Source organism: Corvus moneduloides, chromosome 2 (assembly GCF_009650955.1).
Source record: "Corvus moneduloides isolate bCorMon1 chromosome 2, bCorMon1.pri, whole genome shotgun sequence".
In the NCBI taxonomy this organism is placed as follows: domain Eukaryota; kingdom Metazoa; phylum Chordata; class Aves; order Passeriformes; family Corvidae; genus Corvus; species Corvus moneduloides.
This window is the reverse complement of record NC_045477.1, coordinates 116,462,236-116,479,273: the sequence shown is the minus strand read 5'-3', so window position 1 is coordinate 116,479,273 and position 17,038 is coordinate 116,462,236. Positions and strand designations below refer to the sequence as shown.

Here is a 17,038-nt window from a genome sequence, read left to right as displayed (position 1 = left end):
CATAGCCATAACTCGTTTCTTCCTAAGGCCAGAAGGGAAAATGTGAGGAAATACTTTTTGTTCCACTCCATTGGCCCATAAGCTGCAATAAGTGGATAAGAATCATGTGTTGTCATCTGAGTTACAGGGAATAGATTTCATGAGCTACCAATCTCTGCAGGTCTCTTCTTGCTTCAGTTCTTATGATCAGAAGTGGAAAATTGTGCTCAAAGGGCTTCACTTGAAGCATTGAAATAGGTACCTTTTAAAGGAACTCTGGCAATGTACACAGGAGTTAGAGATCATTGTAATTTATAAGTGAATTCCTTTATGGAACAGCACATAGACCCTAAACAGTCTGTGTTGCATTGTTATGATGCACCTGGAGTAGTGGAACCTCTGGGAAGTCAGTGATTTAAGAGACTAATCTCACATTATGATCTCTGTCTCCTTCCTTGGAGAGCTTTTCTTGCAGAACATAGTGTGAATTGTCACAATATTTTCTTAAATGTGACATGAGATTTATTTGATATCAAATATCTTAGATGCTAAATCTTGGGATTTTTAGCTAGTATATGGTGTAAAAGTCTGAGGAACAAAAACCATTGAGTTCACAACTGGCATTTCCTTCACTTAATCTACTTAATTTCTCCTAGTTTCAACTAGTGCAAAAAAAGATAATGGTATAGACCTAAGTGGGATGAGGTTCTTTATCTGTGGATAGTTAAGTGCCTTTCATGTTTTACCATCAGCAGTAAAATGTCACAGATTATCATAATGCTGATCCAGTCCAGTATTAATTCTCATACATTATATTAGTTAGATACCCTAGGCTCCCTCAAAGTCCAGTAGTATCCTAATGTAAATTATCATCTTATGGGAAAACATCTTATGTGTTCTTAGTAGAAGTACAGCACATAAATAGCAAGTGCTCTTGGTTCCTTGTGAGCTGTTTTTTTAGACCTACTACAAAAACAGCAAAGGAAGGCATTGCCATAAATTTCCCTCTAAATAAGACCATGGAATGGGGGGGAAGGGGGCAGAGTCTTTTAACTTCCTTATTTTTTGTTTTGTTCTCATCAGTGTAAAAATGATCATAGAATGGTTTGGGTTGAAAGAGACCTTTAAAGGTCATCCAGTCCAACCCCCTGCCATGAGCAGGGACACCTTCCACTAGATGAGGTTGCTCAGAGCAACCTGACCTTGAATGTTTCCAGGGATGGAGCATCTGCCGCCTCTCTGGGCCATCTGTTTAGTGCTTCACCAAACTGGATCTTCTTGGTGGTTTTATAAACCTCAGGTTAGAAAACGCTTTCTCTTTTTTTTAATGTTGGAGGGTTTTTATGCTGCATAGACTTTTTTTGCTTTTCATCATTAGTGTTGGAATGGTATTTCAAAGATTTCATTTGTTTTCCAAGAAGTAAAATTTTGTAAGCTGAGGTCGTACACTAGTATTCTTCTTTCTCTTAAAGGGTAGTGCCTCTTAAGGCATCAGTGTTTTCACTTTTTTTTCCTGAAAAATAAAAGAATGTGAGTCCCTTCACAGCTTTGCCTTTAAGAGACTTTGTTTTATTTAAAAGATACAACTGTGGTTTACTGTCTCACAGACATTCCACTTCACATCTGGGCTGATTTGAGAGTGCTTACAGGAGGCTAATGTGTTGAGAAATCATTTAGGTTTACTTCCTCCTTCATACTTTTATGGTAGAAAAGGCCACTGAATTAATTATAATTTGTCTCATTAACATGTGAGCTTTGCTTTGTTTGTTTTCTGGACACTCATATCCAGTTGTCCAGTTGTCTGCTGATGCATCTTTTAAACACATTTTCTTCAGACAATCTTCTGTGCTGAAGCTGAATTGCCCTTCCCCGCCCCCCCTTTTTTTCCTTTTTTTTAAATCTACTCATCTTCTCTGTACACCTGCTTTAAACATCTCTATTGTCTGGAGTAATGTGGAAAGGAATTAAGAACTGTAAAGTACTGGCCTATCTGATCTGTTGTGTGTGATTCTTTGATTCCTTCCACATTATTCTGGACATCCCACTCTTTTAGAAACACCTTAATTTGTGAGCATATTTCTTATTACACTATTGTGAGAGGTCAGATGGTGATGTTTATTAGTACCTCACATTTTTTTTCCTAAAAATTATTTGTTCCAGTTGTTTCCTTATACATCGTTCAGATACTACTGCTGTTGAAAGACTCTCCTTCTGATATCTTGGTCATCAATCCCCTGCCTTAGGGATGACAAAATCTGATTGGGTCTCTGTATATACTCTTCTTCTTGTGGAAAGCATAGCCCTATTGTCTGGAATAGTATGGAAAGAGTCATAGAAACTAAATTATCAAAGGTAAGTCAAAATTTATCTCTAGTGCTTGTAAATAATGTCAGATTGACAGCACCTGAAGACAGAAGTTCTCTGTTTACCCACAGGAAAAATCAGCAAAATTAGCAACTTTATACATTTTCAGGCAGCCAGCATGCCTCAAAACTGGCTGATAAGAAAGTTTGCCTCTATAAGGTATCCTTACCAAAGTAACCTGGGTGTACCTGTCCAGGCACTGAGTGCTTCCTAACTCAGCAAATGCTTTGGTGCAGATATTTATCTACAGTGAAATGGATGGAGACAGGTGTCACACTGACTACATGCCACTGTTGAGTCTTTGTATAGTGATGATTTTCAGTTAGTGCCACTCTAGAACAGAGAAGAGGAGCCTAAAAGCACACAGACAGAAAATGGATTCTTGTCTTCTATAGGATTTCCTCTCATATACAGATACTACTAAAAATGCTCTGTGTGTGCATGCATGCAATCTGTGTTTAATTAAAATGTTATTTTTTCATGCACAGTCATTTGAATACATCCATGAGTGTGCTTATATCCTGAAGAATAAAAGGCCTGTGGAAGGCAGAAGTTACCTGTTACAAAAAAAAGTGCCTTTGCTTACTGTTCTTTCTCACACTGCCTCCAAAAAGATGCACTTTCTCCCAAAACACCAAAGAAAATTCAAAAGCTTCTAAAATATTTTAAAACCGAACTGTTGAGAAGAATTTACACTGGACATGTTTTGAAGGCAGATTTTCTACTAAATATTTTTCAGCAGAAGTGATATTTGATCTAGAGGGCAATGAATATCCATGATTTTAGACAACTTTGCTGTCTACAGATTGTATTTATGCCATTCCTGATAGTCCTTACAGTTTTTGTAGCTGCAACATAGGAAATCTCCCCATCTGTGTAAGTTCATGTGTGCACTTTGTTCATTTTGCTGAGTTGAGTGCAGTTCAAAGGTGCAGCTTAATAGTCCTTGCTCAGGTCAGTTTTTAGAATAACTTCAAAATCATCATTTGCTCCTTTGATGAACCCAGTAGAGTGGTCACAAGGATGACAGCTGACCCAGAAATTACCTTAGCCTTTGTAAGATTCCAATACATACATACACATATAAATGCATTTTTTAATCCCATTTGACGGACAGTTCAGTCTCAACCAATTAAGTTTCTGCTTCTTCCAGGCTTGTTTTTTCATGGACATAAAATTGTGATTTCCACCACCACAAGTATCCACCTCATCCCTCTCACCTGAAGTATCAGGTTCTTGTAATCAGCACTAACGAGGTTACAAAACCAAATCCATCTGTGTTTCCCCTACTTACAATCTAGCAGTGGTAAATGGCAGGATTCCATTAACTTAGCCTAGTCTTCTTTATAGTTTCTTTTGTATTTATGGAGTTGTCATTTTAAATTTAGAAGTGAGTATTAAGACTTAATAGCACTGATTTTTCAGTTTGCTTTTAAGTAACTTCCATTTCTCATCTGGTTTATGGCAGCAGCCTGGTGGGGACTTAAACAGCCATGTAATGTGTTTCCTTTTACTAAACCACTCTATTCCTTCTGTTCCACATCAAGCAGTTCATCAAAGTGGATTTTTATGGTGTCCTGGGTTTGGACCCAGCCAACAAATATCTTCTACCTGTCACAGAAGAGCCACCTTCTGACTTCAGGGGAGCAAAAAGATGTGTGATAATTAGAGAGGGACTGGCTTCCAACCATAACTTGTCTGTTTGTAAGAGCACTTGAGCACTAAGTGAACATGCAGCCTCACATTCTGAGCTGATGAAGCAAACTAGGAGCCTTGAAGTATTAAATAGATTTGGGTAGTGGGAAACAAAGACAAAAATTAAACTGCCTCCTCTCCTCACCTTTCCAGGTTCAACTTCACTCTCTCACTGCTGGCTCACCCCCCAACCCTGAGTGGTGCAAGGGGGGTGGGAAATGGCAGTTCCCAAACTCCTTATTTGCTAGGCAGTGTTTTTCCCTTTCTTACACTTTCTCTGCAGCACCACTGTCCTGACTGCTGGGCTGAGCTGTGCCCTGCAGTGATGCCGTTGGAACTGTGTCTGGCATGGGGCAGCTCCAGCCCCTCCTCACAGAGACCACCCCTGCAGCCCCCAGTGCCAGCACCTTGAAACATGAATTCCTACACTGCATCGTGCTCTTGGATTGCTTTTATAGCGTATGTTGCTGCTAAATAGGCTATTTTACACCAGGAGAAAATGTACTTGTTTGCAAGGACACAAGATGTTCTGTAGGTTACCCTTCAGTGTACTGAAATGCCCAGCAAACTTAAGTGCATGGACAAAAAAAAGCCCAAAGCCAAAACCCAAACCTCACAACACAGTCATTTTTGTACCGTGTTCTTCTCTGCAATTTCTTACTTAAACCACAAAGAAGTTCGTGACCTGAGAGGGGTGGTACATAGTTGTTGAAAAAACGCATTAAATCAGCTTAGATATCATTTGATATGTAAGGTTCATGGTTTCATTAGCTGCTTTATCCAGAAAACCATACATCTCCCTGGAGTTTAATGCCTCTTTTAAATAGCTTGCTTTTCCCATATATTGTCTTCTACTGATTTCTCCTGTTTGTCTTTGGAGTAATCCCTTTTCTCCAGACTTGCCAGATTTTATAACAGCAATTATAAAGCCTGGTGGTTAGGCAGAGTTTTCAGAGAGTATATGATTTTCCATTTGTACTGATTAAAAAGATTTAAATGAGCTTTAGTACCACAAAAGATTTTCTTTCAACATGTAAGAAAGGTTACACCTGCTCCAAAACTGCAAATGGGTTCTTTTGCACCCCAGTCTCAGGAAGTTCCCACTGAGACAAACAAGGCTTGGCTAAGCCAGGCTGCTCTGTGGTCTCTGATGATCTCCTGAGTTAAAGGTTTCCAGTTTGTGGTAGGCACACCACGAACATCACGTGAGCAGTCTAAGGGATAGAAAAATGCTCTTTGAACAGTCAGGTGTTGCTGCTTATGCACAGGCATAGCCTGATACAGAGCTGGAAATGTTGATGCTTTTGCTGTCACAAATGATAGCATCCAAAAGGGGAAAAAAGGGACGAAACCCTTACAGTTAAAAATCTTTAGGCCCATAAAAAAAGGCAAAAAATTGATCTCCCAGCAACTTATGCATACTGGATGTATATATAATTTCCATTTTCCTTCTCTTCCCTGCCACCAGCCATCTAAAAGAGAGAGAGTCATCTAAGGAGATAATTCTTTACCTCATATAAGCAATCTTGAAGATTTGGCTTTGAAGTTTATCATTTAGGCTGAAATTACATCATATAACTATAAACTGTATACAGCCAACAGGAAGAATGAGTCATCTGTCCCCATGTGCATCTCTTTCTTTGTCCAGACTAAATATCCTTCCTCTTCCCCCTGTGATATGAGGGATGAGCTGAACTTGCAATATCTTGCTGGTTTATTCTTTTTTAGCTCAAGGAGGAACTGCCCCTTTGCTGTCAGGTCAGCCTGGACTACAGGGACTTCTTAAGATGCCAGCCTAGTTTAGTGATGAGGTAACATCCCTTTGTCACAGAGATCCTCAACATTTGTTTGGCTGAGGAATTCCCTCATAAACTGGGAATGAAAAGGTTTATTAATACAAATATGTGAAGAAGTTTGACAATGGTAGTGTTTTTTTCGTAAGAGTATGGTTAAAAAGCTGCTATCTTTCTGACAAATCTTTAATCCTTTGGATGCAAAAAGGACTAATTAACAGAACATGGTCAGATCATATTCCTGCATTAGGTGGAATAAACAAAGGATCTTTACTGACTAAGCTACTTCCAAACAGTCTCCCAGGTGTTTGTTCCCAGTGCTGTGTCTTAGCTGACTGCCATGCAGATGGTGAGCAGGACAGGTTAATCAAGCAAGAGTCTCTTTACAAAGACAAGACTGAGTTAATTGCGTGCACTGCAAACACTTCATATTCTCTGAGCTTCATTTTTGGCTGTCCTAACCAGCTGAGAGGAGCTGCAAGCCTGGAATGGACCCTCTGAAATCCACTGTAGTGAGCAACAATAATTTATGGAGGGGGAGTACAAGTGGTGACAGTTTGCTACACTCACAGGTTTTTCTCGTCTTGATACTTGATGGAACCAGTATAGTCCAAAGACTACAGTGTTTGTAAGTGTCAGCGATGACCTGAGCATTCCAAGCTTAATTTTTGCAATGGAAACGAAACTCTTTGCAATGGAAAACATTTATAAGGAGAGGTAAAATGTTCATTGCTTTTATTTGGCTTAATGTGTTACATAGAAATTGAATGAAGGGTATTGTCAGTCTTATCTGCTCAAAAGATCAGTTGGCACTAAATACATTTTGTTTTCATAGAAAAACATTAATTGCCTTCAATGAAAGCAGTGTGTGAAACAAATTAGCATTACCTTTTTATCTGCAGTAAGGTATTACACTCTTCAAATAAATGAATAGCACATTTGCTAGCATTTTGCATTTTTGTTAGCAGTTTCAGTAGACCAGACAAGGTTTGGGCAGAGCATCAGCCCAAACTCTGCTCTTGCCAATTACATACAGCTTTTTCAGGTTATCAGTGTGGACTAGAACTCTACAGTATCTTTGTACTTGCTCTCTGAATAATTCCTGTTTCAAAGATTGTCCAAATTGATGGGTTTGCTTTTATATGGCAAGTTTCACTGAAGAATCTTAGTGCTGCTATAAGTCTTGTTTCACAGTCTGCCAGCTAGGGTAGACTATTCCTCAATTTTTAAAAGTAAAAATGAAGCAAAAGGGAAAATGCTGATTTATCTTACTGGATATATATAAAAATATAAACTTAAGGAAAAAAGAATTGTGTTAAAAAGCATTAAACCATGAACAAAATTTATTGAAACAGTTCTAGTTTAATGCAGTGATGTTCTTTATTTCCATGTTTGACACGCATCTCTTTGACTCGATTTTCTTTTTATTTCCATTTAGGACGTGTAGGAACACCTCATTTTATGGCTCCAGAAGTGGTAAAAAGAGAACCATATGGGAAGCCTGTGGACGTTTGGGGTTGTGGTGTGATCCTTTTTATCCTGCTAAGCGGTTGTTTGCCTTTTTATGGAACCAAGGAAAGATTATTTGAAGGCATTATTAAAGGCAAATACAAGGTAAATGACAGCATACCTGAACCCTTTTCCAGTGAGACGAGCTCTGTTGGTAAAATTTCTGGAAGTTGATTTTTGTGTTTAGCCTGATTTAAAGCTTATGGGAGTCTGCCACACAGGAAGAGAGATGATTTTCCCTCCCTGGTCTGTCTTGTACCTAATGTGTTTTGTATCAATGCTAGGAATTACAACGTGGAAATACTTGCTCAAATGAAATAATAAGTCTGTGTTAAAATCAGCCCTTAGTTGTATGTTGAGCCCAGCAGGAAGACATGAGGTTTAGCTGTGAAGTAGAAAACAGTGTAACCTCAGATTTATACCCATTTAAATTTTTTGATCAACTAAGAGAACTATCATAAACATTCATCACCATATTGCCTTGATTTAAAACAAAATGCATGTTATTGCACAAATGCAGGTAGGCATTTTTCTTCTTAGTACAGTGTGTAGTAAAATGCAGCTGATGGTTCAAAAGGAGCCACTTGCAACTGAGAGCAGGTCGGTGTGCACACAAGAAAAGCTGTCTCACAGCATCAACCTCCCAGATCATGTGGAGACAAATTTAAAGCTTCAACTTCACTGTTGCTGTGGGTTTGTCTAAGATCAGCCTTGCTCTGCTTTGTAACCAAGGTCATACATGAGCTGTGCATTAGCAAATTACAACTGGAAACTCCTGTGTCTGTGTGATAGTCTGTTTTGTTCTATCACCTTAACAGCCTGCTAAAATGTGACAGGAGTGTTACTGGACTTGGTCAGGAGCACATATTTCGTTCTTTAAATTCTATATTCCTAGAAACAGCAGCATTTCTTCATGGCACTAGTTTTGGGATTGCACAGACTGACAGATGTACCACTTTATGGAAGATTTCTTTATGGAATCTCTGAAGCAGCTAACGCCTTCTGGAAGGGTACAAGTTAACTTCTCTATTTTAAAAAAACAGTTATGACTAGCACATTGTGTCCTCTTAGTTGCTTTTCTGTTCCTGTTTCCACAATAATATGTCTATTCAGTGAAAATCCTGTCAAATTTGCAATTACCTTCATTTCATTAGAGCTGAAAAAGAAATTATGAATCACAGCTATAAATGCACATTTCATAGCCAGATAACATTGCCGAGTGCCCCGATTCAAAGTGATCATTTGTTGTAAAGACTGATTTTAAGTAAAATGGACATCTTTAAATGACCAGATTATAACTTTGAAAGGAGTCTGGTTATAATTTTGAATTTGCATTTAGTACTTTGTAAAGTTATCTGTCTATAATCTAAATAAAACTTAGCTTCTTCATAAATTAAAGAAGTACTAGAAATACTATAAGGATATAATCCTCTATATCACATAAAGAATTTTCTTACTTTGGTATGGTTTTATCAGGTGTCCACCATTTTGACTGGTTGGGCACAAACCTGCATATGCACAAAATGAAAATATATTCTAAATTATCCTTCACATTGTATCTCCTAAAGATAAAGTTCTGTTCTGAAAGTGTTGCAATTGCCTGTATTGTCTTGTCCTTGTGTGCTTTCCTAGTGGAGAAACTTTACCTGTTGTGAAGTTGAAAGGAATTTATTGGAAAGAGCCATTGTCCATAGCATCTTCAGGGCAAGATCAGAGTAGTTCACAACAGGCATTATCTTCCTCCCTTCTTACCCAGAATCAATGGCATGAAATTGTGGGTTGAAACAGATGAATTCTCGTGCTACATATTGATTTCAGGAGTAGATTTAATGTCTGCATTTATCATATGCATAATTAACAGTCAAACAGAGCTTAATTGTTTTTTGCTTTTTCTAGTGAATAGTCAACTTTTATCTGAGCAGAATGTAGACTAGGTAGAAATTATACTGTAATTATAATACCAAGGATATGTCAGGCTTTATGTTTTCAATTTTTATGCCATTTCAATAACAACTAGTGTACAATTTATTACAAGTTATTAAAAAAGTAGACATTTTCTTTTACGTTTATTACTATGAAATGTTTGCAAGCACCAACCGCTGCTAAATCTCTGCAATTACTTTACATAAAAAGTAGGTTTTTTTCTACGTTCTTATTACTAATTTAATTGGTTTTTCTTGCTTGTAATCAGATGAATCCTAGGCAATGGAGCCATATTTCTGAAAGTGCCAAAGATCTGGTACGCCGCATGCTTATGCTGGATCCAGCAGAAAGGATAACAGTGTATGAAGCACTGAATCACCCCTGGTTAAAGGTAGCAAAAGCAGCTGTTTATATGCCTGTTTCCTCTTCAAGGGAGAAAAACATTTATTTCTTTTTTTTTCCTGAGCTTTTCAAAGTAGACATGAACGGTACAAAGTGTGTGATAATGTGCTTTAAATGCTTTGTAGGATTAGAGTCTGAGATTTTGATAATTGCCAGGCTAAAACTCTTGAGAGCAAACACCAGCAGCACCAGAATGCAGGGAGTAGGGCTGCATAGCATAAAGCTTAAAGAAGATGTTAATGTGTCTTTCTGTGGCTGTCAAACTCCAGAGGAGTAATTTCTGATCTCCTTTTCTCTCAGTCATATCTAAACCTCTTTCCTGTTACTTGTGTAGTCCTGCAGTCTATTGCAGTAGGTTATGCTACTGAGCTGTGCTGCTTCCTTTCATTAGAGTCCTGAAAATATCCCACCAGAGGGAAGAAAGTAGTGGAGTGTTGCTCCAAGGCCACTGTGACTGCATAAAATTATATGACATCTGGCAGTCAAACTATTTTTCAGTGATGGCAGAACTTACAACACAGTTTAAGCCAGTGGAAGAGTACTTACTGAACACTGAAGATTTACAACAGGAGCAGGAGAAAATACACCTGTAGCTTCTCAGCAGTCCATCAGTAGTCTGTGCTAAACATTGGGGTTGGAGAATGATGGGTTGTGCTGCAGATACAAAAGGTGGCAAGTACTGGCTCAGAGCTTTGTATTTCCTTTGGCAGAAGGTGATGAATTAACTATTTTTCATTGTTATCCTCTACTTCTTTTCTATAGTGGATGTCCAGGGTAAGAGAGTCATACTATCATTAGCTTAAACAGGGCACTTATTTTGAAAGGGGGCTAATCTGGTGTCTGCTGCTGGACTCTTTATATGCTCTACATGAGACAAAGAGAAACCCACAAAAAAAGAACCTGGGAAGAACGGGATCATATGCCCTTCTCCCTCCAAGTAATTCATGTAACCACCAGTGAATGGAGTCACTCTTCCACTTCTCTGCTCTCTTTCTGCCTCTGACTCCTGTATTCCAAGCTGCAGAATGGTCTACCTTTTAAAAGGAGGTCAGGAGTGTTCACCTCTCAGAAGTGACAGTGGTTAAGGCAACTCAAAATTCTGACTATTGGAAGACTGCAGGTTCAAGCCTTTCCACTCAAAAAGAGCCAAAGTTCTGTCTGTCTGTTTATCTGGGACATACATAGTGTGTCAAATAGCAAGGAGTATGGAAATGAACACCATGTTTTGGTATCTCAGATTATCATGCAAACATAGATGATCTGTTTTAACCTCCTTGTAATTGGACTTTTTTTTCACTTTGTGAGCATACCCACATTTAGATGCCAAAGCTAGAGCTTGGTTGAGGATCATTTTGGCAGAAAACCTGTCATTTTTGTTGTTTGAGCAACTCAGCTGATTAGGTTTCTTAAAACCCAGTTCTGTAATTTGAATGTGCAAGCTCTTCCTGTGCAGCTTTATGCTTCTGATGTCCGTGGTCTCTTTCTGATCTTGTTATTTGTTGGAAATGACGTGAGCAAATAGGTGGTTTAGTTTATGACAGCTTTGTTTCCAAGCTCAGGCCTGCAGTCTAACCAGTCAGTCCTCTCATTTTTTTGTCTGCAATAAACTGCCTTCCCTGCTGACTCAGAACTTTCTAAAACCATTTATAGATAGGAGCAAATACAGCATGAGACAGACATATCTTTAGTGGCATAAAGAGGCTGCCGTGGTTTCACTCTGATTCAGGAGATGCATGTGACAGACACATTAAATTAATGGTTTTATGTAGCTTCAGGGGAAAAAGTTAGTTGGCTGCCCAAGTTTTGCCCCTTCTGTCACTGCAATTGTTCATTGGCACATTTTTCATCTTTGCCTACAGTGGAGAATTCTTCCTTTACCATCCCCTGGTACCACCAGCCATTGAGTTGGCACTTCCTGCCCTGTTGGACATGTACCCCACCTCCCAAGCTTATCTGAAGTATCAAGCACCCTGTAAAAGAGTCCTTGAATGTGTTGCTTCACTGGGGTTTGTGAATTCAAAAAGCAGAACTACTTTCTGCTTGCCAGCTTCAAAGTTCAGTGCTGGACACAGACTGACAGCACAATAGTAAAACAAAAGACTGGGGTCTTACTACAAGGTGGGAGACAACATTAATAAATAGAAAATATCTCTGGCCCAAGTTAAAAATTCTGTCAAAGTATTTTAATCCCTCTTAATCACTTTAAGTTTTCCTTAAGTTGCAATAAATCCTCAGTCTCCTTAGGATACTTACGAGATGTCACATTTCTTGTCTGGTTTCTTAGTGTCAAGAGGATATTAAAATTATTGTATTTATTTAATGTTCTTTTGGTTTGTTTTTTGTGGGGTTTTTCAAGGAGAGAGATCGCTATGCATACAAGATTCATCTTCCAGAAACAGTAGAACAGTTGAGAAAATTCAATGCAAGACGAAAACTAAAGGTAAACTGAATGTAGTGTTAAAAGAATATAATTACACAGCTCAGATTTTGTGTGATACTTGATTCGTTTTACAAGTGCTAAGAGAAATCTATGCTTTGAAGTCAGCAATAAAATAAAAAGTTGCAGCAGGACTTCACAGACGTTTGTTGAAATGGTGTCTTAGGCTGTTTGTCCTTTCTTTCTTAGTGCATAGTTTTCAAATTTCAGTGCAAATTGTCTGTTATCAACCCAGGTGTATATGAGGTCTTCATCTTCAATCAATTCAGTAATTCTGTGTAATACGAATTACTGGAGAGAATGGTGCGATCATGTCTGTTATTGTTGTGTTACTTTTATAATAAAAGGAACGTTGTAATTTTTAATGTCTTTGTTGAAGAAGAACAAATACGTGTTCTACAGTTTATCCTATTTATGTTTAACTACATCCTAGTTTATTTCTTAGCCATATTGAAAAGAGCATTAACATTTTAGCCCAAAACAGCATCATTTCTCTTCAGTTCCTGTCATGGGATGTTTAACAGAAACATTTCTGAATTCACTGAAAGGTTCAGAAAATTATGACAGAGGTGTGGAGCATTACAGTTCATGGGCTGTTTTACAATTTGTAATAAAACTCAGAATCAGGTATTCACATTGAGCTGCTGCTTTGCAAAAGTTTAATGTAGCTGATGATTAGGGTGCACAGTTGCCACAGTTCATTAACAGCTCTTTCTTTTTGGTGATTTGCATGCCCAGGTAATACTTCCATTAAAATGCTAGCTAGTACATTTTAGAATATGACCTGATTCCTGTTCTAGGTGCAGTTTCAGATATTTCCCACATTTCTTCCTGGGGATGCCACTATGTTTAGTTTCCTGAGCTTTTATACCTTCATTATTTTTTTATGCCATTTTATCCAAAGCCGTGTTCTGCTGTGTTCTGCAGTATGTTTCATGAAATTTGTCCATACTTCCGTAACTGTGAGGCATTAAAACCTGAGTGGTTAAAGTGTGATTTACTTGAACAGGTAAATATATCTCAGAGCAGGTAACCATTTTTCCGGTTTTGTAAATTCCCCTGTAACACTCATTCTGGGACTCTGAGATTATCTGTATGACTGTATTACTTTTATATTGATATATTATGGGTGTCAAAGCATTCTAGTGCTGTCAATGTCAAATTATAACAATTTCTAAAATAAAAACATAGAGTTTTGCTTTAAAGAGTGAATTTTTATACCTGCTAATCCACTCAGTCTAGATAAAAGATAAAGAGATTAGTTATTTTGTTTACATTGTACTAGAATGTAAATTTATGCCTCATAGTTATTATTTCAATATGCATTCACATAAAGAACTGTTCTCATGAATCCCCTTGCAAAGAATATTTTTACTGTTCATTAGTGTATGACCAGCTCTTCTGTTAGATATGGTCACTGATAACAGGGAGGCAGAGCTGAAGACTTAGAAAATTTGTTTGCTCTTCACTGGGAAGGTCAACACACAAGAGAATTCAGGAGATTGAGTCATCCAAGGTGTCTGGAAATGTTTCATTATCCTTCTTTGTGTAATTTAGACTGTGTGGGTATTTTTATTCAGGGGGCAGTACTAGCAGCTGTGTCAAGCCACAAATTCAACTCCTTCTATGGTGACCCCCCTGAAGAGCTGCCAGACTTCTCTGAAGACCCCACCTCCTCAGGTATTTTAACAGAAAGTGTGTTTACTGCAGTCAACTTGTCTTAAGTCTGTACTGACCAGAGTACCAAGTATTTACTAATTCTTTGGCATTCCATAAAATTGAATATTAAGTTAGCATTTACATGTGAAAGAATAAATAATTTTCAGTCATAATGGCATTCATGACTGGCAAAAACGAAGAGAAAATCTCTGCACAGTTTTAAGCTTCTACAGTAATTCTGTCTAATTTTTTCATTTTTTCTTGTATGTACATTTAATTACAAATAATGCTATAATCTCAAATTTCTCTTCCTATTACTTGAGTATAAAAGCTTACTGAAATTTTGTTCTGAATTCTTAGGCAGGAGCTAAGTTCTCATACCTTACTAATAGTTATTTATAAAAAGAAGCCATTATGTACCAAAATTTCCTGACCTCCTGTTTTGGAGAACAATGATTAAGGTGTGTCCTGTTTAAAGCTCACTTGACAGTATTTCTGACCCTCATATCTTCAGAGGGAGACAATACATGCATCCAGGGACCTCCCAATATATTTCAAAGGGGAGGATAATACTTGTGCTGTGATCTAGGCCTTGGATGGGACAGTGACCTTACTCAAGCAATCCTTTTGTCCACAGCCCATATTCAGAAATTTAAATAACTTTTCAGTCCCTAAACTAACACAGCCCTGTCTTAGTTATGTGTCCTAATTTTGACATAACATTTCTCAAAATATTTGCAGCACGAAAGTCTGGGTTGGTCTGTCTGATCTAAAATTAGGATTTAGGATCAATTTAAATGAACCTTTAAGAAAAACCTAAGTCCAAAAGGACTGTCTTTATTTTTCTAAACAACTTAGGAGTACTGGCAGAATATTTTAGCTATGCACTGACTTTTCTAGAAGACATTTCAGGAACTTAATTGTGTGTGTTGATCTGCTGTGTGATAGTTCTCTTTCCCAATATTTTTATGGGTGAGAGAATTGCATATTGACTTCATGTATTAATTATTTCTTTCCTTCTGTTTCATATGAGCAAGTAATTATTATAAATAATTTCAGTGTCATTAATATAAGAATTACATGCCCCATAAGAATGGGGGCGACTTTTTTTCGTTGAGATTTTCCAATTTCACTTCTTGGAATTCAAGTTCGAGTACTTAAGGATTGCTTTGTCCTCACATATGAACACTGCTCATGATTCCCATAGAAATGAATGAGAATCTCAGATCATTTATTGCAAATGGGTAATCACAGCCTTATGGCTTAAGTTAAGTCAGACAGCTTTTAAATACTTGATGTACTTGCAGTTAAGGATCCACCTATTCTTCTAAAGAAAGAATAAGTCAGTTTTACTTCACCTAGAACTACTTGCAGTGCCTTAATTTTTGTTTCCATCTACTTCCCCCATTTCAGTGGTGAATGGCCACCAACATGACTGGCAGTGGCAACTTTTCTAATCTGAAAACAGCAGTTCCTCTTTCCAGTTTCAGTCTCACATCAACAGGACATGTGTCTTCCTCAGTCATGTAATTGCAGATATCAGTATACAGAAAAGTTACAAGTTCTATTTTTTTCCTGCTCACAGAATACTTGCACGCAGTGCACATGTGAATTGTACAGAATATCTGTGCTGGATCCATTGTTATCATGTGTTTATCTCTGAAATAGCTGAAACCAAAGCTTGGGTTTCTCAGGAAGGCAGTTATTCTCTAATCTAACATTGTTGGTTGGACTCATGGGGGATCACAGTGATCAGGAAACCATCCTAAGTGGGTGGTTTTCATTATGTTTCTCTGACCCACTACTTTAGCTGATAAAATATTTAATATTGAACACTGAGCCTTGCAAGAAAAGATACTACAACTCTTTTCAGCTTCTGAAGTTCCTAGATATGGAAGTCTGTTTTGTTTCCTCTTCAGAAGTACACTAATATTTTAAACATTCCTATCTTGTAGCATGGGTCTTGTGATGATTCTAAAGCAGTTTGTAGAAATTAAACATAAAACTCTTGAATTGCAGTAGAAACTTGATTATCTTAAGGTTATTTAAGTTTCCTTCCTAATGTCTCATAATGTTATTCCAGATCATAAACTCTTAATGAAGAGCTTTTAATATTCTAGATGTGGTTGCCAATTATTCCTCCCATAAAATTTCATTAAGCTTATCATTGTAACTAAATGATTTGTCAGAAACAGGCAAATACAGAACTCTTACAGAGATAAATATATAGAAATATAGATGCTTATTAAGTTATGCAAATTACATTTCCTGTCCTCCAGATCTTTACAAACACAGAAACAGAAAATTTCAGTTCTCTCTTTTTTTCCCCAATTAATCTAGAGACGTTCTTTCTCAAAGTTTGGAAACCTGGGGTTGCTGGAACCTTTGAATATCTTCCTCTACTGCCAGAGTATTATCCTGGGATAGGAAAGCACTACAGGCAGCAAGTCAGGTGACTTTTGTAGATGCAGAATCACAAAGGATATTCTTGTTAGAGCGCTCTCCAGCGATGGTCAGCAAATTGCATAGCTGAATTAGATGGGAATGAACAGAGATAAATTTCATATAAAGTCAAGCAGGTTTTTTTCTGTACACATCTTCCTTTCCTTTGTACAGTGTTAATAACTCTTGGTTCCGACCACTGGGTAGTCTGTTTCCTCTTTTTCAGTAACCATCCTCTGAAGAACTTGAATTAATCCTGCTGTCATCCTGTTGGTAACATGGCAGAAACCAGTCTTGCTGAATTTTGAGTGTGATAAAACCTTTTAAAATATTTTTAAACTACAGTGCTGTTTTATTGCTGACAGTCTGTTCAGTAACTTCTTCAGTAAAGCCACCAAGCAGCTCAGCTGACAAGCTTTCTGCAAATGGTTTTCTCTAGGATGTAAAACATTTGGCTTTCAGGTTGCCTGTCTTCAAGACATTGTAATATGTGTATTCCCCAAGGCAACAAATGTTTTGGGTATTTTTAATATGCTGAAACAAACATAAATCAGAAGTTAGCAATCAGCAGCCCTAAAGGCTAAATCTGTCACAAGAGAAAAACTAGCCCAATAGGAAGTATTTGAAGTGGACCATGAAATACATAAGGTGGCATGAAACAGTGTTTGCTCTCTGCTGCCCTTCCCCATCTGGTTCCCTCTGCTTTCCTGCCCAGTGCCTGGCCCTCCTACCTCCTGATTGCACATTAGCTCTAGACAGGATTTCCTCTCCCTCTGTCATATGCTGGCCACTTGTCCCCCAGCAGAGAGAACAGCCATACAGTTTTCAAGTATTT

General features: G+C 37.8%; 1 protein-coding gene across 15 annotated transcripts in view; it reads left to right on the top strand.

The window, feature by feature from the left end:
* Positions 1-17,038, top strand: part of CASK (calcium/calmodulin dependent serine protein kinase) — a 190,370-nt gene that overhangs the window by 109,964 nt on the left and 63,368 nt on the right. For 14 of the 15 annotated variants that reach the window (XM_032100951.1, XM_032100948.1, XM_032100947.1 and 11 more), the window contains exons 7-10: positions 7,270-7,445; positions 9,532-9,654; positions 12,022-12,105; positions 13,683-13,782. In XM_032100951.1, the coding sequence (XP_031956842.1) occupies positions 7,270-7,445; positions 9,532-9,654; positions 12,022-12,105; positions 13,683-13,782 (483 nt within the window). Of the gene's footprint in view, positions 1-2,244; positions 2,332-7,269; positions 7,446-9,531; positions 9,655-12,021; positions 12,106-13,682; positions 13,783-17,038 lie in introns of those variants that run through there. The other variant, XM_032100962.1, reaches the window with a different exon arrangement.